Source organism: Sorex fumeus, unplaced genomic scaffold (genome assembly GCF_029834395.1).
Source record: "Sorex fumeus unplaced genomic scaffold, SorFum_2.1 ptg000100l, whole genome shotgun sequence".
NCBI lineage: Eukaryota > Metazoa > Chordata > Mammalia > Eulipotyphla > Soricidae > Sorex > Sorex fumeus.
In genome coordinates, this window is record NW_026606157.1 from 10,555,486 (window position 1) to 10,580,302 (window position 24,817).

Here is a 24,817-nt window from a genome sequence, read left to right on the forward strand (position 1 = left end):
GAGCCCGATGCGAGCCCCAGGGTGAGAAGGGGACCGGGTCGCTCAAGGGCAGTGTGTGTGTGTGTGTGTCTGTATGTGTGTGTGCATGAGTGTATATATATGTATGTATGTATGTATGTGTGAGTGTGTGTATGTATGTGTGTATGTGTGTGTGTGCGTGAATGTGTGTTTGTGTGAGTGCGACTATGTGTGTGAATGTGTGAGTGTGCATGTGTGTGTGTGATTGTGAGTGATGTATGTGTGTAAGAATGTGTGTATACATGTATATCGGTGTGCATGTGTGACAGTGAGTATGTGTGTGAATGTGCGTATGACTATGAGTGCACGTATATGTGTGAGAATGTGTGTTTGTGTGTATGTATGTGTATATGTGTGCATGTGCATATACGTGTGTGTTGGAGACGTTACTGGCGCCCGCTCGAGGAAATCGACAACTAACGGGAAGTTAAGTGATTAAGTGATTAAGTGCATATACATGTGTGTGTTTGTGTGAGTGCGACTATGTGTGTGAATGTGTGAGTGTGCATGTGTGTGTGATTGTGAGTGCATGTATGTGTGTATATATGTATGTAGGTGTGCATGTGTGAGTGTGAGTATGTGTGTGAATGTGTGTATGACTGTGAGTGCATGTATATGTGTGTATGTGTGTGTATATGTGTGCATGTGTATATACATTTGTGTATGTGTGTGCGTGAGTGTGTGTATGTGTGTGAGTGTGTGCGCATGCAAGGGGGGAGGGCAGGGCTTGGGAAGCCCGGGTGGGCCAGGCTGACAGCTGACGGGCTGAGGCTGGCCTGAGTCTGTGGGTGGGCCTGGGCAGGATCCCGGGGGAGATGCAGCCCCCGACCAGGGGGACTGTCCCCGGGATGCAAGGACGGTGCCTCTAGCTCCGAGATGGACCCTGAGTGCGCAGGCCGCGTGTCTGGGACCCACCTGGGCTGGCCGGGATGGTGGGTGAGCAGTTCTCCTTCAGGCAGGTGCCCGCCAGGGAAGGCAGCGTCATGGTTGGGACGTCGCCGCCACCTGAGGACAGATGCGGGTCAGAGCACAGCACCCTCGGCGGGGCAGGCGGGTGGGGGCTGGGGAGGTGGGCGGTGGGATCCAGGGCCGGCAGCTCTGAGGCAACTTTCTGAACAGAGAGGGGGTTCGTGGAGGAGCCAAGACGCCTGCGGGACTCCCTGGGGGCGGGGGGCACCTCTGGGCGCCCGGCCTCCAGCCTCCAGGGAACTGGCCTGTGGGGTGAGGCGGGGGCAGCTCGGGGCAGGGCAGGGGGACGCATGTGCGTGCTCCCTGGCACATGGTCACAGACTCTGCCCCTGAATCCGCCTCGGCATGAGAGCAGCCAACGGCCCTGCGGCTAGGAAGAGAGGCACTGAAGGGGTGGGCACGCCTCCAGCCCATTCTCACGCCCAATCTCCGAGCACGTGCCCAGGTGGGTGGCGGGAGGGAGCCTCGGGCTCATTCCCGAGTGCTCGGGCTGAAGCCGTATCCCAGGGCGTGGCGAGCGCCCCCAGGTTTTGGATCTGAGCGGCAGGGGAGGAGGCAGACGGGACCGGTCACCCGTTACAGGCCCCCGGTTGGGCAGGCGGCCCCTGCAGGGGCTGCAGTGAGCCAGGCAGTGAGAGGGCGCCCAGGGGGCCCTGGGAACTCTCTGCTCCTCCTCGGCTGTCCACGGACTCACAGGGGCCCTGGGGGCCCTGGGGGCCCGACTCGAGGCCCCGGAGTACCAACACCCGACCAGGGGCCAGAGAGGAAGTGACGGGAGCGGCCAGGGCGCCCCGAGTACCCGCAGCGGGGGTCCGGTTCTTCAGCCGGTCCACCTCCATGGTGAAGTCGTCCTTGAGGAAGAGGAAGCCGACGATGGAGAAGAGGTAGACCAGGATGAGCGCCAGCACCGCCGTCAGGATGATGGAGCGGCCGTTGCGGGTCACACTCTTGATGACGTTCAGCAGCGTCTCCTCGCGGTACACGAGGTCGAAGAGCTGCGGCCAGAACGCAGGGCGCGGAGGTGAGGAACAGACACGCGGGACGTGGGGGGCGCCGGGACGGGAGCCCAGACCCCACAGACAGAGCTGAGAGCCACGGGAGGCAGAAACGCAGGGCAGAGAATGACAGGACGCGAAGACGCAGGAGCACCGACGGCAGGAATACAAATGACAGAACCACGGATGGAGAAAATCAAACGGGGAAAGAAAGGTAGGACACAAAAACACAAAATCTGGAGCATCAGAATGTGGAAATGCAGAGAAGCCACGTTGGTTTCAGTGATATTGAAACCATGCCTCTCGGAGAGTCCGGCACGCTACCGAGAGCATCCCGCTCGGGCAGAGCCTGGCCAGCTCCCCGTGGCGTATTCGATATGCCAAAGACAGTAACGACAACAGGTCTCATTCCCCTGACCCTGAAAGAGCCTCCCATCGTTGGGAAAAGACGAGTAATAAGAGGCTGCTAAAATATCAGGGCTGGGAGAAATAGAGACGTTACTGGTGCCTGCTCGAGTAATTTGATGAACAATGGGATGGCAGTGATACAGTGATACAGTGAATATTGAAACCAGTACAAACATTGGTAATAAGGAGGTCACTATAAAGATAAATTCGAATTTTAGTTTCTCTGTGGAAAAAAAAACAAGAAGAATGAAAACTTATGTTCTACCTTAAAAATGAACAAAATGAATCATGTTCAGCGAAATGACTCAGAAAGAAAGGGAGAGACATAGAAAGATTGCACTCATCTGGGGAACATAAAGGAACAAAATAGGAGACTAACACCCAAGAATGACTGAGATTAGTACCAGGAATTTTGCTCCATGACTTGGAGGCCAGCCACACATGCTAGGGGAAAAGGGAGCTCAGATAGAGAAGGGAGCACCAAATAAAGGGTGTTGGGAGGATCCTCCCAGGATGGGAGAAGCGTGCTGAAAGTAGACTCTAGACCGAACATGTTTGCCACCCAATGCCTCTTTTGCAAACCGCAGCACTCAAAAGGAGGGAGAGAACAAAAGGGAATGCCCTGCCACAGAGGCAGGGTGGGATGGGGGAATGGGGGGTGGGAGGGACACTGGGATCCGTGGTGGTAGAAATGGGCACTGGTGGAGGGATGGGTACTTGTTCGTTGTTTAATTGAAACCCAAGCACAACTGTACCTCATGGTGTCTCACTAATAGAAATTTTTTAAAAAATGAACAAAATGATGCATTTTTTTCTCCATCTGGAATCTATGATTTTTTTTTTTATAAAAGGCCCTCCCGTTGATCATCGATTTGCTCGAGCGGGCCCAGTAACGTCTCCATTGGAGACTTTGTTGTTACTGTGTTTGGCATATTGAATACTCTCAGTAGCTTGCCGGGCTCTCCGATTTTTTTTATAAAAAGTTTTTTTGGGTTTCTTTTTTTTTTTTGGTTATGCTGCTAGGATTGACCCGAGGGCCTCTATACCAGTCAAGAACGACTCTTAACGCAACATAAGATGTGCTTTTTTGCTGACTGCTTTTTGCTGCCCTTGAGTTTGAGCAAGAGCATGGGGTGAGGTCATGCAAGAGCCCACTGTGAGAGAAAAGACGGAAAGGGAACGACGCGGAGACACGCACAGGCTTTCCTAACGGGGAAGAACTTCTATAAGCCACAGGAGACCGCTGGGTGGCACAGGAGACGGGTCATGAACCAGGTCTCCCAGGCAGGGCTGCATCCGAGGGCGTGTCCGAAGCGAACAGGCTGTGGCCCAAACAGCTGTTCCTCTCTTGAGGACGGCAATTTGCTCAGTTTTCTTCATGCTCCATTTGAAAGACAGACAGTGCTTGGCCTCATCGAGGAAACACGATGATTCCAAGAAGTCTGTCTTCCCCTCCTTTATGGGCTGGGAGACTCGCTGAACGCCAAAGGGCGTTCTGGTTTGGCCGAACCAGCAGCTGTGGCCCGGGACAGGGGTGGGGCGGGGCAGGGGTCCGTGATTGCAGTGAGAGGGGAAGGGAAGGAATCCTCCACCTCCGTAGTTTCTCCGAGGAGCGGAAAAACGACCCCAAATCATCATCATTTGTGCTTCTCTCTTAGGGAATATTACAAACAGCCTAACACGGCCCAACTGTCAGTCCCTGCTTTAAGAAACTGAGACGGAGGGACGCGGCCCAGGAAGCTGCCGTGTGTCTGGCAGATGCCCCCTCGCGCACTCACCAGGAAGCTGTAGAAGAACTCGTGGACAAAGAGGCCCAGCATGCAGACCAGCACGTAGGCCACGTGGTAGAGGAACGCCACGTCCAGGATGACCGCCCGGTAGCCACGCGTGAAGGTGCCACGGTTCCCGACAAAGCTCACCAGGAACACGATTTTATTACAGAGCTGGGAGAGAAAAAAAGACTCATCAGATACTCCAGACCCATCCGAACCCATCCTGAGCTTTCGTGGTATTTTCCACACGCAAAGCAACTCTGAAATATCATCATTTTTTCCCCCCCTGGAAATGGAACAGCAAGGGGTCTTTTCTGGAAAATACCCAGAGGTCGGCCCTTCATTCCCGTAGTCTGCTTTTTATTTTGGTTCTGGTGCAGGGGACAGACTGTGGTCACCTCGGGAGTCAGGCAACTTAACCCCTCTCAAACGGGGTCACTGTGTAAGCCAAGTCCCTTAACGATTATTTCAGTTTGGGATTTTCTCTACTTGAGGGTTCCTCTGAACAGACAAGTCATTAAAATTTCATTTTCTAACTTACTTTGAAACATAAAAAGCTTATTTAGATTAAATGCAACATATGCTTTTTTCCCCCCTAAGCTCTGTCTGATACTGAACAATAATCAACATTTTGGAGCATTTATTAGGCTTGGAACGACACGTATCAGTCCATGAGAACTCCATTTCCCAGGGGCCCTTGTCCTCTGAGCCTTAAGCTTGGCACTGCTGCCACATCTGGAGCCACATGCCGAGGACACTGGTGGCCCCCACCTCTACAGTGGTCAGGGGGGAAGGGACCGAGCTTCAAATGGGGATTCCAAGCGGCCTGAGGGGCCAGCCCATGGCCGGCATGCGGGGACTTGGGGTCGGTCCCCAAACCGGAGGCCTCCAGGGCTCACGCTTCCCACTGGCTGTGACCCCCAAACAAAACAAAACAAAACAAAGTTACCAGGAAAGGCCTGGGCCCTGGTGCTTCCTCGGCTGACCTTGAGGGCTTCTCTTTGGGGCACACAATGCCACCCACGTGGGGCTACTTGCAGTAGGACACTGCAATCACACCAGCCCCTTCCACCGACCTGCCGTCTCTGCCGCCCTCTGGTCGCCAGGACCTACTGTGGGTTTCTGTGACGAGGGTCCGTGAGTGAGGGCAGCTAGGAGGAGGTGAGAGCTAGACACAGGAGTGGCCACTAGGACACCAGCGGGCCCAAGACACCAGCACTCTGACCGGAAAGGGCCCCCCTGTCCCCGCCCCAGCTCTTCAGAGCTGGCCTCGCTGCGTGCATTTATGGGAAGGGGGTGGGAGAGGGGGAGTGATGGGATGCCAGGGGGCACTCGCCTCGCACACGTGTGGCCAGGGCCAGTGCCCGACCCCGCAGTCTCCTGAGCGACACCTGAAGCAGTGCCCCTGCACGCCCCCGCCCCTCTCCCCCCAATGTAACCCTGAGCAAGTGGCTGCAAAAATCAGACATAAGGAGAGGGAAATGGTCACCCTGGAAGCACTTTGGCTTCTTGAAAGCGACCCTGGGGCTGGACCAATAACACAGCGCGTAGGGCATTTGCCTTGCATGCAGCCGACCCGGGTTCGATTCCCAGCATCCCATATAGTCCCCCGAGCACCACCAGGAGTAATTCCGGAGTGCATGAACCAGGAGTAACTCCTGTGCACCACCAGGTGTGACCCAAAAGGAAAAAAAATAAATTAAGATCGTTTTAGGGGATGGAGAGCACAATGGGTAGGGCGCTTGTCTTGCATGCGGCAGACCAGATTCAATCCTCAGCATCCTATACGGTCCCCTGAGCCCTGCCAATAGTTATCCCTGAGCGCAGGGCCAGGAGTAAGTTCTGAGCATCATCAGATGTGACTCCCCCAAAAAACAAAACAAAAAGAAAATAGAAAGCGAGCCCAAGGTGAGGACGGACCAGAAGGTTCCCTCAAAGCCACAGCCATGCTAACGGGCGCTGGAGGTATTCCCGTGCATGCGCAGGGAGCCCTCGCTTGTTCTGTCCGAACTTTAACCGGGCTGCAGTGCAAAGAACCAGGCGGCGCCGGACCGCCAGGCTCCAGTTACTTTGGTAACTGAACCCTCCTGGTCTCCAGAGGATTCGCCACGTTCTGCTCAGCAGTGAGAGCCTGCAACTGAGTCATGGCAGGAGTCTCTCCGCACCTACGATTCTCTGCACTTGTGGGGACACTCTAAAACGTGCTATTTTGTGTGACTGGAGATGTGTCCAGCTGCCTCGCTGTTGGGCTTTGGTCTTCTCTGGCCAGGAACCCCATCCCCATCTTACACAGTTCCCAGGGGAAAATAGAACCTGTTTTCCAGAAACGAACTGCAGCCAAAAACCAACAAAAAACTGTCTGTCATTTACTTAGGAAATTAATACTGCCTGTCTTTTTTTCTCTTGGGCTACGTGTTCAGGACATCACCACGTTTTTTTCGACCTTAGCTGTGAGATGACCGGCAGAAGCAGCCGTGGCCATGACGTGGGCACACAGGCGGGACAAGGCAGGGCGTGTGCAGAGTCTAAGGAATCTTCCTGACGCGACCTGAGTCACCTCAAGAATCTGACAGTCTGCAAGCAGGACACGCGGGTGAACTGTCCGAGCCACAGCGGCAGAGCTGGCACTGATGTCTGGGTGTGCAGCTGAATGCCAGCCACAGAGACCGTGTGAGCACTTTACAGGAAGAGCAACATGTCTGTGTGAGTCGCGTGGGAACCAATGTGCATGTGTCTAAGGGGACGAGCGAGTGGGAATGTGTGCGTGAGTATGTGTGTGCAAGTGTGTGTGTGTGTGTTAGCTGTTGTGAATGTAAGAGTGGGTCCATATGCAAATGCGTGTCTATGTGTGTAACTGTGACCATGTGCCAGTGGTGGCAGTGTGTACTTGTGTGTGTGAGTACGAGTGTGTGAAGTGTGGGTGGGACTGCGTGAATGTGAGTGTGTAACTGTGACAGTGTGTGTACATGTGTGAGTATGTACGTGTGGAGTGTGGGTGCGACTGCATGAATGTGTGTGAGTGTGCGAGTGTGTGAGTACATACCTGTGGAGTGTGTGTGAGACTGCATGAATGTGAGTGTGCATGTGTGTGTGTGTGTGTGCGTGCTTGTGGGTGTGAGTATGTGTGGAATATGCATGTGACTGCATGAATGTGTGAGTAACTGTGACCATGTGTATGTGTGTGTGTTGAGTGTCGGTGCGACTGCACAAATGTGAGTGTGCATGTGTGGGTGTGTAACTGGGACGATGTGAGGCTGGAAGGTTCAGTACAGAGGTGAGTCCCTCTCCAGGCGAGCAGTGACCTGCACCCTCCTCGGGGCTCCCTGCAGACAAGACTCAGAGCCTGAAGCCGCCTGGCTACTAACGGTCACTCTCTGCTGAATACCTTCCTTGCTTGCCTCTCTCCACGGAGTCGGAGCACGAGGAAAACCTTCCCTCATTCTGAGTAACTGGGAGGAAGACAAATCACATACAAGTGCCATAACGTACGCTATGCACTTCCAGACCTTCCTAGAAAAGAAAAATCACGGGAGACGAGAGATATTCAAAGGTATTTCATAGGTATTTGCTGAGTTATTTATCATAGCAAAACCTAAAAATCTAGACCAAAAAAAAATTAATGAAAGTTAAATTATACAGCATCCAGATGTCTGGAAATATCTTGGTTATTAAAATAGAATGTACAAATAATTTTCCACGGTCCACAGTCCTCCCGTTGTTCATCGATTTGCTCGAGCGGGCCCAGTAACGTCTCCATCATGAGACTTGTTGTTACTGTGTCTGGCATCTCGAATACGTCACGGGGAGCTTGCCAGGCTCTGCCGTGCGGGCGAGATACTCTCGGTAGCTTGCCGGGCTCTCCGAGAGGGAGAAATAATTTTAATGGTATAAAAATGTTAAGTGATCCAAAAATCATGAGATGGGCATTTACAATTCCTAAAATATTAGGTCCGTTTCCTGGGCCAGTAATGCAACGTGGAGAGTAAATAGAACCGGGTTGTAAGAAGATAAGCCTTTACACAGAGAGAAACATTTGAGACTTGAAAACACTCAAATATCGAGAAGACTCTGTGACAAGACACAGCAGCTGGACGCATCTAAACTAAACAACTGCCCAGCGACGCTAAACAGCAAACGGAAACTGATTTTCACACGGCCCAAATGCCCAGGTCTTGGGTCAGCAGTACGCCTGCGGATTTTCCCAAAGCTGCTTCAGGCCTGTGGGGGTTGATGCCAGGCACCTCTGGGACTCCGGCCGTGTGGGGTGACCCATCATGGGGTGGACATGTCTGCCAGGGCGGAACCAGTTCTCATTTTTTGTTTTGTTTTAGTTTGGGCGGGGGGGCACACCTGGCGATACTCAGGGATTATTCCTGGCTCTGCTCTTAGGGGTCACTCTTGGAGGTGCTCACAGGGATGATAAAGGATTGCAGGGGGTCGAACCTGCTTTAGCTGCATGCAAGGCAAGCACCCCTCCTGCTGTACTGTTGCCCTAGCTCCTGGCTCTCTCCTATTTTCCGGGGGAACTGTTCTCCCCAAACCTGGCAGATGTCATCTGTTTATGCCGTCCCCTGGGGCGGGGCGGGGGGGGCAGAAAAAACACTCTGCACACCGCTGGCTTCCCCAGCAGACATTAAAATGTCACTCCTGATCTCTTTATAGATTTCTGAAGCTTCTGGCTGGCAGGAAGCACAGCCGCTAGCTCCTGATATTTCCAGTCTATTAGCTAACAGAGGCCAGACAAACGCTGGTTATTTTTGGTTCAAACTCAGGCTTCTGTTGCACAGATCAAACTCGGATTTTTCCCATTTTGATTATGCAGGATGGAGGGCGAGCTGCCAATTTATGAATATTATTCGTTTCTTTACATGACGTGACCTATTAAAACATAAGGGCGACTCACTCTTAGGCTGGAGAATCTAGGGGAATCCGCAGTCTCCTTGCTGGCTGGTGGGCAACACTGCAATGAGGATTTTCCCAAAGCCGAAAGCACGGTCCAGCTCACGGGGGAATGGGCGCTGGGTAAGGTCGAGGGTGGGAGTTTAACTCGGAACTTGATTAAACAGCCCACCGGGGACTTTAGGAATCTCTATGGGTTGCATCTAGAGCCTCTTCCCTGGTGCTGCCAAGGACCGGGGACAATGGTCAGCCTGGCTGCCCAATGTTCTCATTCGCCAGAAGCTGTCACAGCCGTCCAGTTTTGGAAGCATCAGAATACACTCGGGCCCGGCCACACACTGGCCACACAAGCTCAGCCCACAGGTCTCCGAGGTTCGGACGACAATTCCATTTACTCATTGCTGATATTCCACAGCTTACACACGAAGTCACTGCAATTACGGAATACAAAGATAATCTTTCACCCATCATCGGCCATCGGTAGAGAAATACTGGCCAAGCACCGGGGCTGTTGGTTTCACCGACTGTTTCCCAAAGTGGGTGGCACAGTCCAGCCTGGGGTGCCGAAATGCCAGGGTCAGTGGTAGGCTTGGGTACAGGGGGCTGGGGTACATCGTTTCACTTGATTAAGGAGGTTTATTTCAGGGGGTAGGGCATTTATTTGCCTTGCACATGGCTGGATTGGCCGACCTGGGTTCGATTCCTCCGCCCCTCTTGGAGAGCCCGGCAAGCTACCGAGAGTATCTCACCGGCACAGCAAAGCCTGGAAAACTACCCATGACATATTCGAGATGCCAAACACAGTAACGACAAGTCTCAAAATGGAGACGTTACTGAACCCGCTCGAGCAAATCTATGAACAACAGGAGGACAGTGACAGTGATTTCAGGGCGAGGAGCTGATGTGTGAGGTTTTCTTATTTTTCTCATAAAAGGCAGGGAGGCAGTTTGGGGACCTCTGGTTTGAGTATCAGCCATGATCCAGAAGAAACATCTAAAGCAGTAGGGAAAGAGAAAACGCGTGTCCAGAGCCTGACACTACCGCAGCCTGGCAAAGACTCAGAGGCACGTGGGGACACGACAGACAAGGCAGCCTCGGCCGTCGCCCAACCCCGGCCCGTGGTCCTGTCAACCCCAAGATCTGCCTGCCTTTGTCCCTTTAGAGCGTGTCCAGTAGGAAGGCTGGTCTCTCTCAAGCCCCATCTCTTGGGTGCAGGGATGACCGTTCAGAAATGCACTCTGACTCAGACAAAACTTAACCGATTCAAGTTTCTGAAATGTGTTCCCGTCTTCTCATATTTTGAATTTGACTGGGGGCGGAAAATCCCTTTACACTGTTCACAAGTTTACTGGCTCCGTTCACTGGAGCCCAGCTTTTATTTCCCCGCTTAGCAACCCTTGGGCGTTTTATGAAAGGCTCTCCTGAAACGCGAGAGTCTGAGCTCATCTGCCCGGGATGATTTGAAATTCACTTCAGGATGTTAACGGTGGCACAATCTTTTTTTTTTCCCCTTTTCCTTTTTTTTTTTTTTGGTCAAAAGCTACAGAATCCAGAAGGCTTTAAAATGGAATTGAATTAAATTGATTTGCAGAACTGGATCATGCCCCAAATGCCACCTTCGTAAATATATCAATTTTTTATTATGCATTTTCTTTCCCTCAGAAATAAAGCGGGTACAAAATGAACGATGGATAATATGGACTCCCATTAAAATGGAATTGATTGTATAAACAAAATTGATTGTATAAACAAAGCATCTCGTTACATTTTTTTTCTATTTTTAGCCTTTTTAAGGATCGACAACGAACTTCAGTACTCACATTTGCCGCGCCCAGGAGGATGAGCGTGGGTCCGAGGCCGATGGTGTAGATGGACCTAAGCATCACGCACACCAGGAAGGGCCGGATGCCCACGGGCTTGGAGAAGAAGAAGAGCACAGACGTGCAGACGGCCACCGCTATCCACAGCAGGACCGAGAACAAGGGCGACAGCGTGCCTGGAAGAGAGGAGGGAAGTCTGTCCTCGCTCAGAGCAACCCAGGAAGTGCCGAACCCTTTGCTGTGTGGACTCACTTTTAGTGAGCCCAGTAGACTCACTAGACTGCTTGATTCTTATTTTTATTTTACTCTATGGGTTATTAAATATTTTTCTTCTTTTTGGCAAGGGGAACATACCCGGTATTCTCAGGGGCCACTAGCTCTGCACTCAGGGAGCACTCCTGTGGTGCTTAGGGGATGCTGGGGATCCAACCTGGGTCAACCTTGGGCAAAGCAAATGCCCAGCCCGCTGTACTATCACTTCGGCCCCGATGTTTTTCTTCTCAATGCTTATTTTTAACCCCTTCAAATTTGCAAAGATTTGGTTAAAGAGTTCTTTCGATTCGAATCCTTTTTTTCTTTCACATGTCTATTGTCTTTCTTAACACCTTGGAGAAAGAAACGTTCTTCCATCTCAAGATGTTTCTAGAAAGTGTCCAGCTACAAATGACACTGCCCCTACCCCACATCTGAGAACTTCCCAGGCCAGAATTTTCCTTCTTTGGACATTTCTGTGGCCAAGTATGCTTGAGAATTTTGACTTGCAGCCTCATTATTCGTAGCCTCCGTGGTGTGAACCTGAAGACTGGACCCATAGCCAACCTTGATTGATACTCTAACCTCATTTGGAAATTAAGAGTACTTAACTCATTATATCCAAGTTAATTAATCCTATATAAATAAATAAACATGTGTGTGTGTGTGTGTGTGTGTGTGTGTGTATATATATATATATATAGAGAGAGAGAGAGAGAGAGAGGAGGGGGCAGGGAGAACAGCTCTTCCAGAACCATGACCCGGTCACCCAAACATAACCCTGGGACCCCACACCAATCACATGGCAGCCACCTTCCCGGCCTGGCCGCCCTCCTTGGCATCCCCACTCCAGATGCCCGAGAGTGAACCCCACCTCGGCTTCCTGGCTAACCCCTGCTCGGGCCTCTGAGGACAAGGCACCGTGTTTCCCAGTCTGGCTTTCTGTGAGTCTGATTTCTTGCTGAGACCCGAGGCTTACCCTGAACTCTACTCTCCATGTGGTTTCAAGTTCTAGCTCAAGAGCTGGTGAAAGAACTTGTGAGATTTCTAAAAAATATATATCAATTTCTGGACGTCACTCCTGAATTATTGGACATATCTTCCTAAGCATCAGATTCTTCATCCCTTCGGATGAAGCGCTCACTTTACAGGACTTCCAGGAAGACTGGGGGAAATGACATGTCAAGAGCTTTGAGCATTTTGCCTGCCACAGTGTAAATGTCAAGAGCGTGGGGCCCGTGCTCATCATCCCCACGGCCATTAGAAGAGTCATCAGCCAACTATTGAGAACCTTTCGGGCTTTGACCTTCTGAGCGGGCAGAAAGGAAGCCCAGAGATGCCATCTGCGGGACCCCGATGGTCCCGTACAAGAGGTGGCAGCAGACTCTGTTGACGGACAAAGAAGGGAACTCGGGAAATTCTGCCCCATGTGTCTGAGTGTCTGCCAGCCTCCCGTGACCTCCCCACACCAAAACCACCAGTTCTAGTCCCGAGTTAGACGCCTCCTCCGAGACCGGCCATTTCTGAGCCCCTTGGCCTCCCAGCCTTTGCCTATGAGATAAGAATTTGATATTAGACTCTTTCCAGAACTGCTTCCAAATACACTGTTTTAAAACTGTCCTCCATGGTCTGTTCTCTGCGCTTATATGCGGATGACACAGGGCGATGGTCTCCTGTGGGACTTCTCTCCTTACAAGAGTTCCATCCTCCTGGGCCAGGAGGGTTAGCATCATTAAAAGATGAAATGCAGGGAAGAGAAAGCCGTTTCCACTCCCTATAGCATTCCCGACATCCCGACAATGCATCCCTACTGCTATTTCACTCACTCACCCACTCCAATGCTGTCTGCTTTTAGCCAGGAAATGGAACCACCCCTGGAGCCCAGCTGCAGGTGAGTGACAATGGAAGTGGGGTACAGAGATTCACAACGGAAAACTCTGCAGCTGCAAAGGAGGGAATCGTGCATTTTGCTGCAGATTGGATATCACGTTAAGTGAAGAGAGTATGAGGAAGAAGGGCAAGTCCCGGGTGATCTCACTGATCTGCGGTACGTGGAAGAGTAACAGAAAACGGAAGTGCCTGGTCTCGAGGGGAGATGCCCAGACCACCCTTGACCCTGAGCACAGAAACGAGGACAGGGAAGGGAAGACGCCGAGAGGGGCACCAGGAAGGGAGGATGGGAGAGCAGTCGGGCGAGGCTCGGGCCGCCAGCACATTGCGGTGTGGAGGCCTAAGTCACACAGACAACAATACATAAGTACAAAGTCCAAATCACAACAAAGTTTAAAATGTGTCTTTCAAGGAGGCAGCCTGGTGGTGGGAGGGAATTGGGGGACACTGGGGGAGAGAAGTCGACGGTCGGGTGGGGATGGTGTTGGAACATGGCACTGGAATATGAGAAGCCTGAAGTTCGGTTGAGAACGATTATGTAAATCATGGTGCCTTAATATCAAATATAATACACTTTCCAAAAATATGACATTCAAACAGAAAATTCACACTTCAGAAATCCTGATGAATATTTTGTCATCGCCTTTCAATTTCTCATGTACGTGAGATGATATAACATAGGAACACTTTAGTCACAATCTTTAGGCAGAAATAATACTGCCATCACCTTATTTGGCCAATACATAATATGGCTCTACCTGCTCTTCAGTATCTGGGTTTTTATTTTATTATTTAACTTGGTTTGGGGGCCACACCCAGCAATGCTCAAGGCTTATTACTGGCTCCATGATCAGTCTGTGGGCTTTAAAAAAAAACAAACAAACAAACACAAAACCTTTCCAGGGTCTGGAGAGATAGAACAGTAAGTAAGCTACTTGTCCTGCTCATGTTTACCTGGATATGACCCCAGGAAACCACCCATGATCCCCCAAACCAAGAGTGAAGCCTGAGCACAGAGTCACAACGTTGAGCACTGCAGACACGCCCTCCAAAACTGGAAACAAACAAAAACCTTTGTATTGACCACAGTCTTCTGCCTCCTCATCTGACTGCAGGCTATTTATTTTTAAATCCAGTTGTGAAAGAAGAAGCCAGTTTGAAGTATCCAAGCTAGTCTTTTACTATCTCACTTGACATGTCTCTCTGTAGAGAAAGGAGATGACCTAAGGTAGCATTTGCCTCCAACGAGTACAGAAAAAACAAAACTCTCCTTAGCGAGAATTCAAGCATCCTCATTCTCAGACACCGAGCAGCGCAGGAACGTGTCCCAAGAATTGTTTTTGGAACTCTGCAGTCTCTGTCCCCGGGGGGAGATGGCCTTACCTTCGTCCCCGTCGTCCCCGAATGGGTAGAAGAGGGCCACTGCCAGGTTGATGAGCACGGCCAGGTTGAAGGAGACGCTGCCCCAGAGTGAGATGTGTCTTGAGAACCAGAAGAGTGCGTGGTTATCTGAGGGAGCGGACACAGAGTGAGAGTGAGTGCCGGGGTCTCTGCCGGCCCGCGAGACAACAAGCATCTTCAACGGCCAAGTCCTAAGGCAACACCACGCTAGAACCAGGAACACGGAGTGTGACCTGTTGGGCCTTCTCGACTCTGCAGCTGGTCAGCAGAGGATGAAACCAATCGGTGGGTTGCTCAATAACTCCGAATGGTAGGCGGAGAAGACGGCTCTGGACCAATTCTAATATGGCCCAGGGATAGGCCAGGAGCATCCAGTGTGTCCAAGGCCTTGGGCAAAGGCTCGGATGGCTGCATCCTTCAGTCACTCGGGTAAGGTGGCCCCATTCCCAGACCTTCCTGGAAAGTAAAGCCTCAATCTCTGAGCACACACCTGTCTCTGACGGAAACAGACTCAATAACCATCACTCGAGTCCCTGAAGCCTGGCAAGGCATGGCACCCCATCTACTGGGGGGCAGGGACTTAGACTGTTTCCTAAGTTTCACACTTTGATGCTTCCTATGAAGTCGTTGCAGCAGTAAGTATAGCTGGGGCAGCTGGATAGTTCGAGACAGGGATTCCAGATGTTTGGCCAGATAGGAGATAGTAAACGCATCTACTGGGCACAGCGGACAGTCGCTACATGCTCTTCCCACCTCTGCCAAGTCTCCAGAGAAGACTCACGTCTACCTGGAGCCACTTGGCAGCAGCGTGTTTGGGGTCAGTTAACGCCAGTGGTGGTTGAGGGGAAGGAGTCATGCACTCAACTGAATGAATCACCCCCGGGTCCCTCCTCCACCCGGGGACCTGCGCCTTCCACTAGACCGTGTTCTCCTTCCTCGGGGGCTGCCCCACAACGCAAGAGGATGAGCTGGACCAACGAATCCCAGACACTGACCCCTGCCTTCCACCCTTCCTTGGCCAGGAGGCTGTTTTTACAAGCCGAGGAGCACTATAGCACCGTCCTCCCATTGTTCATCGATTTGCTCGACTGGGCCTAGTAACGTCTCCATTGTGAGTTTGTTGTTACTGTGTTTGGCATATCGAATACATCACAGGGAGCTTGCCAGGCGAGATACTCTTGGTAGCTTGCCGGGCTCTCCGAGAGGGGCGGAGGAATCGAACCTGGGTCAACCAGGTCAGCCGCATGCAAGGCAAACGCCCTACTCGCTGTGCTATTGCTCAGCAAGGTAAAATTTGGAGATGTGGATACACATCTTTCAAAACAACCAGTCAGATGAATTTGACTTTTTTACCCATCAGTGTTTCCAAAAAGTGTCCAGGGGTCCACCGCGAGGCACAGACCCCACAATCATCACCTCATTCTGCCAGCGTTCCGATTTCATTTTATCTTTTTTAATGAGGTGTGAATGGCAGCCCTTCTCTGGGAGAATGACTCTGGTTTAGTTACGTTTTACGAAATAAGAGACGTTTTCAAGTAGACCTGGCGCCTCAGGAAAGCGGGGCCTGCGTGTGTTGTGCTGATTCTCACAGTAACAACCGAACTGCTCCGTTTGGAGGCAGACGGCACCGAGTTGGCAGGTGATGCTAGGTCGAAAGGGTGATTTTTACGAGGTCGGCCGCTTTGGCTTGGCTCTCAGCCTGCAGCCGGGCACCCCGGCAGGTGGGCAAAGCTGAGGGCTTGGGTCTGGGGGCAACGGAGTGCGTCAGTTCTCCGTCTTGGCTGGCTCGTGGGGTGAGGCGAGGTCAGGGGTTGGAGGTCAGGGAATTCCAAGCAGCTGTGGGGGAGCCCCGTGCCCGCCCACTCACTCCGGATCTTCTTCTGCCACTTCATCTCGTTGTAGAGGTCCTCAGCCTGCTGGAAGAAGTCGTTCACCTTGCTGCCCTGCTCGTCCCGCTCCGTGGTGGTCAGCACCCGGCACTTGGACTCCTGGGTCAGGTACTCGCAGATGCTGGGCACCGGGAACACGATCTGCTCCATGGTCCTGTCGTGCCGGACGATCTGGAAAACATTCATTCCCGCCCGTTGCTGCCTGGGGCCGCCAACGCAGGGCCGGGGTCCACCCTGCATTTGGGAGCGTTATGTTAGAGCCCGACGGGAGAGACCCCGCGACAGGCCAGGGGGACCCCAGACAGTCCTTCCACTGCTTCCCGTTTCCCCCTCACGAAATAAGCTGAGTGGTGCAGTTGCACACACCGGATGGCGAGGAGAAAACCTGAAGTCGAGAATTTATTTAAGGAAAAGAGAAATGAGCCAAGACACCCCGGCGGGCGTGGGAAGTGGGGGCCCGAGGGGCGATGCTCTAAAAATCAGCATTTTTATTCACTCTGGATTCACGTTCAGTGTTTGCTGCCGCCACTTATTTTCAGGAAATTCACCTGAGAGTAAAGAGGGTATATTCTTTTTTTTTCTCTCTTTAAAAATTTTTATTTTGTTTATTAATATTTAGCTGAGGATTTTTTTTGTTTGTTCCTAATTTTTGATTTAAGTTAAGGTAGCGCTGGTTTTTGGGTTAAGAGGACCTGAACAAGCAGGATGGCTATTGATGTCACTGATCATCCCCCCCGACCGGGTCTCGGTCCCCAAGATCTTGGCTCCAGGCTGTAAGAATGGGAAGAGACACCCCAGGCTACACGGTGGGCTCCAAGTTCTGCAAGTTTGCTGCCTCACTCCATCCAGATGTTCCTCTACACATGGCGAAATCTATTTCTTCAGGGACAGCACCTACTAGGTCCCATCCTCATAACACCCCGTTATCTTGAACTTCTTATCTGGTCCTTGGGAGACTCAACTACCAGTAATACGCTGGGTGAATCTTTCCATGCTAACGAGATCCTGCTCCTGAAAGACAAAATTCCCGCTTCTGTCTCCCGTGGGTTGCCCCCAGGAAGGGCCGGGACGGTTCGGGCCCATCACACCACCACGCTCTGCCGGGAGGAGACTCAGTCGGGTTCTGGGAAATGAGGCCCAAGTTGAAATCTCCTGATGGAGGGTGGGGCGGGGGCAGAGTCCGAAAGAAGACAGAAGCCAAATACTCCAGGCCAAACCTCCCGGTTCCTGGCCCGCATTCTCTTTCTTAGGCCTGAGCAAAAGTACTCTGAGGCGCTGGCAGCTACGTTGTGACCGTGAGGTGAGAAGTCAGGGTGGAAGGAAGACCTAAGGCATCTGGAGACATCAGGACTCCCTGACTCAGCGGCAGGACTTCTGGTCGGCCCCAACTTCCCCGTGTAGTTTCACGGTCTAAACCACGGCCGGTGCAGGATTCTGGGATGTGTAACAGAAGCCGCCCTAAACCGGACGTCATCAGCTCAAAGCACACACTGGGAAACTTAGAAAACAAACAGGGTGAAACTCAGTGGTGATGAATAAAGGTTTCTACAAAAAGGAAACAAACGAGAAGCAAAAAGACCTCCTGCGTGAAAGATGGATTGGACGCGCTTGGTACTGGAGCGACTGAGGAAGGAGACGCAGGTTTGCTCCACCCTAACCGTCTCGGGTGTGGCATCTGGATTCCTGTGTGCTCCGGAAAATGCCACCTTTGATCCTCATGTCTCTCAGATCAGAGGCGCGCAGGCGGGCCGGCAGAACGGCTGAGGAGACGGGAGGCTGTTTGCAGTGGAAAGCCAGGCACGATCTCTGTGGCTCTCATCCAGCAGGGGACTGTGGGGCCTTCAGGAAGGAACTGTGTGGGACTCAGAGAGAAACGGGGGCCCGTCTCCACAGGCTGGCAGTGCCCGGATGGCGACGCTCACCACACAGCAGAAACAAGCTCAGGCTGAGGGGGCAGATTCTCCAACTGGAGGGAAATGTCCGGGCGGGCTTCGGGCAGGCTCAAGTGTGGTCTGGAGTGGGAGACTGAGGGGGGGGAGTGGGGTTCAAAGCAGTGACAGCTTTCTCGTGAGGGAGCTGTGGAGGGATCTCCAACAGGGTCAGGGGAAAAGGCAACTGTTCCCAGCAGGGGCCTCTGACTCACGGACACACAGTTTTCATTGTCACTGTCCCCTGTCCTCCTGTTGTTCATTGATTTGCTCGAGCGGGCCCAGTAACGTCTCCATTGTGACACTTGTTACTGTGTTTGGCATATCGAATACGCCACAGAGAGCTTGCCAGGCTTTGCCATGTGGGCAAGATACTCTTGGTAGCTTGCCGGGCTCTCCGAGAGGGGCGGAGAAATTGAACCTGGGTCAGCTGGGTCGGCCGGGTCAGCTGCATGCAAGGCAAATGCCCTACCGCTGTGCTATCGCTCCAGACACACAGTTACTCTCCATAATGTTCATTCCTGGAACTACAGGGCTGGTCCCTCACGGAGGGACAAAGAAGTGAACAGAAGCAGCTGATGTGTCCTGATGTGATGCAGTCCACTCAGAGAGTGCCAGACGGCCCGGGCACGTCTGCGGGAATGAGAGAGGCAGGAGGGTTCTCTGCAGAGTCCTTGGGGTGGGAGGGGCTGGGCCCCTCTCGCAGTGCTCAAGGCTTACTTGTGGCTCTCTGTCCAGGGATCACCCCTGGCAGTGACTGGGGGCCCAAAGCAGGGCCGGCCGTGTGCACGGTACGCGCCTGACCCCTGCCAAAGGCGCAGCTTGCTCACGACACTGGCATCAGCCTCTCTCGGAAATTATTCAGACTTCCTGGCCCAACTACGCCTCTCCATCACCGAAACTCCACAAACAGTGCTCCCCCTCTGCTGCCCGCTTGAGCTGAAAGGGCAAGTTCCTCTGTTCATTCTGACACGATGGGAGGGAGCCCTCCCCCTCTGCCGGCCCCTCACCCTACACGGGCTCCAGGCTGTGCCGCCAGACACGCCACACGTCTGTGACCACACATGTGCCTGCGGCTCTCCACCCGCTCCTCATCCCTGCCGACACCCTCCTCTCTGCAGTTCCAGCTCCTTCTGTTGGCCATCCTTGCCTCCACACACCATCCCTGGGCGTGACCAGCCCTCCTGGCCTCGTCCTGTCCTGTTACTCGCCCCTACCAGAAGCCCCGTGCCCCTGCGCCTCCTAGAGAAAGGCGTCCCTTGACCTCTAGCACTGCCCGGATGCTGACATTTCTCTGTGTTTCTCTGACTCTCTTCTTAGCCACTACACAAAAGACCCTCTCCGCGGTGGTGTGGGGGCTGGGAGGGGCCCTAAGAAGACCACTGCTTTCCTGCTGTCACCCTGGATGCGGGGGGCAGTTGCACCCCACAAGGGAGTGGGCGCAGACCTTGCTGGGGTTCCTCATCTCTCTGCTGGCCTGGCTCCGGCTCCCAGGACGCTCGGGGCGTGGGAGGGGTGGACAGGCACCCGCTTGAGGCCACCACTGAGCTGGAATCAGCAGATCCTCCAGCCTGGCCTGTGCCTCTTCCGGGGGTGGGCCCTGGGGGAGGCTCTGCGCGAGTTTGCAGGCGTGAGCGAGCCTGAGTTGCCCTGTGACCCCCGGGATGGGCAGCGGGGCCAGCAGGGCACAAGGCTGGCGTGAATCGTTCGCCAGCACGCAGGGATCTGCAGCGGACCCTGGGAGCTCGTCCTCTGCCGCAGAGTTGAAGCGGTCTGCCCGGCGGGGCTAGTGCTTCAGTACAGCGGGGACGGGTATAGCCTCAAACACCGCCAATCCGGGCTCAATCCCTGCCACCCCAGGCAGCCCCCTGAGTTCACCAGGAGGAGTCCCTGAGCACAGAATTAGGAGTCAGCCCTGAGCATTGATGGGTGAACAAAGAGACCTGCCCACGCGTGACTGTTGGGATGCTGGTTCTGGGGACACGCACCAGTGCTGCCCTGGGGGTCTGCCTGCAAGGGAGGGGCAGGGGTAGAGCGGGTGGGCGGCACGCGCAGAAGTGGGAGGCCTGGTGGCACCCCGGCCCCTGCATGCCCACAGCCTATAAACAATGCCGCACCGAGGGCCTCCTGGGAAAGCCCAAGGTGAGCCCACGGGGGCGTGGGGCGCCCAAGTTCCTGCGTCCTGCATGGGGGCTGCTTCCGGACCAGGTGGGGCCGCCATGGGGAGCCCTGCAGACCTTCTGATGTCCATCCCAACACCAGGCGACCACTGCCCTCTGCAGCAAGCACATTCGGTGACCGGGCCGGAACCCGATCCAGGGAACTGGGGCGGGCCAGAGAGGAGGCAGCAGAGTCCAGGGTCAGGCCTAAGCACCGCAGCTCCCCCCCGCCCCCCCCCCCGCCAGGCACCACAGGGGGGCGGCCCCCACCCCTCAGTCTGACCCTCCCCCCAGAAAGGAAGGCAGGAAGGAAGGAGGTGGGGCGTCAGCTTACAGATGGAGGGTCCAGAGGGCACGTCAACCACCCCCCCCCCACCCCGTGAGCTCCCAGTGGGACCCCCGGCGGTGGCGCAGTCTCCGGGGAAGGGACGAGAGCTTCGCCCCCGCGGCCCCCGGGAAGCACGCGTGCCGTGCGCTACCTCGATCTGGGCAGTGTGGTTGGCGTAGTGTCGCAGTGCCTCATCCCCGTCGTCCGCGTCCGGCCCCGGCCTCAGCATCTGCTGCAGGAGCTTGTTGTGGCGGGCCAGCTGCAGGAGAGAGGGGCGGGTTTTAGGCCGCGTCCACCCCACGGGAACCCGGCGTGGCAAGACCCTGAGGGCCGACCCTAGCCACCGGGTCAGTCTCGCGTGTTCCGTTCCCGGCACGGGCATTCCCAGCGCTGAGCGTCTGCCAAGCCGAGGGGTGGGGCTGCTCCCCCTCGAGCTCTCGGGCACCCCCCTCCCCACCTCCCTGCCCACATGATCCTGAGGACAGCGTCCCCCAGAGCGCCCGGGAGCACGCGCGCCGTCTCCCGCTACACGCTTTCGGAAGCAGACGTGAGAACCCGGGTCCGTGTCTAGACGAGGCGGCAACACCTGCAGAGTCACCGCGGCGAGGAATCTAATTTAAATCCTAATTAAAAGCTGGACGCAGGAAGGCGGCTCCGAGGACCCGCGGCCGCCCTCCGTGCGTGGCAGGGACCCCGCAAGGCACGGCAGATCAGCTCCTGGCCCCCCCCAGGGCGCAGTGTGAAGGGGGAGAAGGCAGGACACTGGCCTTCAGGGGAGCTGGTGGACACCTCTGTATGGCCACTGTGCCACTGTGACCCACACAGCCCTGAGCACAAGGACACACAGCTGTGTGCAGAGCACGTGGCCCTGTGATCGGCCCACCTTCCCACACGGGGGGGCAAGGGTAAAAGCCACTTTGAAATCTCGGCCTCGGTTGCAATTGCACGGCCCAGAGGCAGGACGGGGGGCAGCCCACAGGTGGGTGAACACCAAGCGAGGCTGGAGTAGACCGAGGGAGTGTATCACGCGTGTGCAGGAAACGGCACCCAAATGATTTCACCAGTCAGTATCTCTGAGCAGCTCATAAACACCACAGGAAATTGTAGCCCTGTGATAATTTCTCATCTGCCGTAACCAGAACGCTTAGTACAGAACGCACGGCCGGGCACGGGAGCCGCAGACGCGAACAGCCACGCGAGGATCAGCACCGCCGCGAGTCACCACGGGGAGAGGCTGCCAAGAGGAGCGACGGCACCTTCTGCCTCGCGTGCAACAGAGAAGGCCGGTCCCTCGGTAGGAATCATGACACAGCTGTCATCCGGCTAAAACACACTGCAGCACAAAGCAGGGAAGGACACACACACACACACACACACACACACACACACGCCCCGGAGAACGATGCATACTCGGACTCACAAAGACTTTAGCAGAGCCACGATGTTTTGGCTTGGGGGCCACACCCGTGGTGCTGGGGGACTAGTCCTTGATGGTACCAAGGGGACCGTGCAGTGTTGAGGGGGTCCAAGTCAGGCCCCTCCTCCTGAAAAGCGGTGCCAACCCGGCCAACTCTCTCTCCAGCCTGGGCCGCCTGCAAAGTGAAGGCGCCACTCTCGGGCTGTTCGTTTTTTAGTCGCACTCCTTAAAAAAAAAAAACAAAAAACAAAAACGAGGCTCTGGTGAATGCATTCTCATTAAGATTTTAATGTCCACTTTAGGACATCCACTTCAGGGCCCAAGGAAGGCTGGTGAAAAAAAAAAATCAAGCAATTGTGTCTGAACGAGATCCAACGGCAATTATTCGCCGGCACCGGCTCACATGTGAATTTGTTTCGGGAGTTCTGCTTTTCCTAATTGGTAAAACCGAGACAGAAAAGCTGTCTCTGCGAGGCTCGGAAAGCGAGCCGGAGCTTGAAGTCAGAATAATTGCCTTATACGTTTAGGTTAAGAACTGCAGGCTTTGATCCCACAACGCCTCTCGTTGGAAGGAGAGAGACAGCAGCAGAACAGGGCCTGAAAGCCAAGGTGTCACCCATCCTAACATGCTTTCGGGTCTCCAAGCTCCACATTCTCTGATTTGGTGACCCCGCTGGGTGCAGAGCAAACCACGGTGCAGGTGGAGGAACTGAAACAATTAGGAAAAAGCCATTAATGAGGGAAAAGGACAGAATCACAAGGAGTCGTGTTGGGCAGGAAAATCTCAGGAAGGAATTGAGCGGTGAATGCACGGGATGCAGGTTTAATAATTGTGTGGCGGGGGGGTGCGGGGGGAGGGCCAAAACCGTCAGTGCTGGGGCGCCTCACCTCTCTCTGCCTCCCTGTTTCAGGCTGTACGGTTGGCAACACGCTGAGGGCTGGGAGGTCGAGGTGGCGCAGAGAGGAGGGGTCAGCCCTGGGACACTACCCGGAGGTGGAGCCCAGATCAATACCCACACAGGGGTGACCAGAAGAATCTAGTGGACAATGGACTGTGTCTACCCAAGCCCAAAGCCCCGGTCCCTGTGCGTGGCCTGGTCTGTAAACAGTGACTTTGCAGGTGCGGGTTGGAAATAGTGTTGGCAGGCTTAAGAGAGGGGCTGTGGGTGGGCCGGCCCTGAGGGAGGAAAACTGGGACTCAGGGAGGGGGCCTGGCCCCAGAGAGAGCAGCGTCCACCCCATCAAGCGGGTGCTTCCAGGGCCAGGACAATGGATGCTGGCGGGGATTTATACCCTAGTGATGGAAAGACTCACAGTCACGTGACCCTAGATGCCGCCACAGGATGGGAGCCCAGCGGCAGATCCTGTGTGCATGTGCTCTGCACACAGCCAACCCAGGCTCCATCCCTGGCACTGCCCAAGGTGCCCCAAGCCTCACCTGAGCACAGAGCCCCGAGCAGCCCCTGGGCATTGGGCGTGGCCTTCAACCCAATGGCGGGGAAACCTGTTCACTTTCCTCCCGTCAGTCAGAGCTGCCCTCATGGTCTTGGCAGAATTTCGGCCGTCACGGGAACGGAACTAGGAATCCACCTTTCCTGCTGAGAGTGTCCATTTTCCTGGACTTCCAAAACAGCAAGCTCCAGAGGACCCGAGGAAAGGCAGGACGGAGGCTGCCTGGGGGACACAGGATGGCAGGGAAGAGGCACACGGGGGCAGAGCTGGGCCCGGAATCTCACTCAGGCCGAGGGCCCTCTAGAGTGCACAGAGAGGAGCTCATTTCTCAAATACCTAATTCCTTGTTTCTGATTTATTCTGCTACGCAGCGGCCACTCCGAGACAGAGACGTGCAGAATGACAAGAAACTCACCGAGATTAGAAACGCAAACCAATTAAGCTTCAGGTGATCCAGATTCCTACCCATTCTCTGGAACAAAAGTCCACAGAAAGAAGGACTCAGCCACTACAGCCAATGAGAGTTTGAAGCTCGACCTCGAAACTGCGCAAGACAGGAGGAGAAAATTCCAGAGTCCAAGGCCCGTAGGCAACAATGCACTGGAAGAAGACTGGAGACAGTTGTTTTCGCACTTTGGGTTTTTGTTTTGTTTTGTTGATGGAAAGCATTCCAGACAGTGCTGACGAGGAATCCACCTTTCCTGCTGAGAGTTAAAATCCCCCTGATATAATGAGTCTCAAAATGTGGTCTTGATTGAACATCAGTGTCACTGTTGATTGGAGACGCAGGTTTGGTCAGTGTTATAGTCAGTGACAGGTTTCAACAGTGTCACTGTCTGAGACGCAGGTTCTATCAGTGTCACTGTCTGTGACAGGTTCCAACAGTGTCACTGTCTGTCAGAGACGCAGGTTCTGGCAGTGTCATAGTCAGTGACAGGTTCCAACAGTGTCACAGTCTGAGACACAGGTTCCATCAGTCACTGTCTGTGACAGGCTCCAACAGTGTCACTGTCAGAGATGCAGGTTCCATTAGTGTCACAGTCTGTAACAGGTTCCATTGGTGTCATAGTCAGTGGCAAGTTCTGACAGTGTCACTATCAGAAATGCAAGTTCCATCACTGTCACTGTCAGAGATGCTGATTCTGTTAGTGTCAGGTCCTGTCAGTGTCACTGTCTGACAGAGATGCAGGTTCTGTTAGTGTCATAGTCTGTGACAGGTC

The 24,817-nt window shown here is 54.0% G+C and overlaps 1 protein-coding gene across 1 annotated transcript in view; it reads right to left on the reverse strand.

The window, feature by feature from the left end:
- ITPR2 (inositol 1,4,5-trisphosphate receptor type 2) overlaps positions 1 to 24,817 on the reverse strand; it is a 342,793-nt gene that overhangs the window by 42,419 nt on the left and 275,557 nt on the right. Inside the window, exons 46-52 of the mRNA XM_056134649.1 lie at positions 20,880 to 20,987; positions 16,292 to 16,484; positions 14,407 to 14,532; positions 10,882 to 11,057; positions 4,169 to 4,333; positions 1,787 to 1,982; positions 934 to 1,023 (exon numbers count right to left, since the gene is read on the reverse strand). Coding sequence (XP_055990624.1) covers positions 934 to 1,023; positions 1,787 to 1,982; positions 4,169 to 4,333; positions 10,882 to 11,057; positions 14,407 to 14,532; positions 16,292 to 16,484; positions 20,880 to 20,987 — 1,054 coding nt within the window. The remainder of the gene's footprint in view (positions 1 to 933; positions 1,024 to 1,786; positions 1,983 to 4,168; positions 4,334 to 10,881; positions 11,058 to 14,406; positions 14,533 to 16,291; positions 16,485 to 20,879; positions 20,988 to 24,817) is intronic.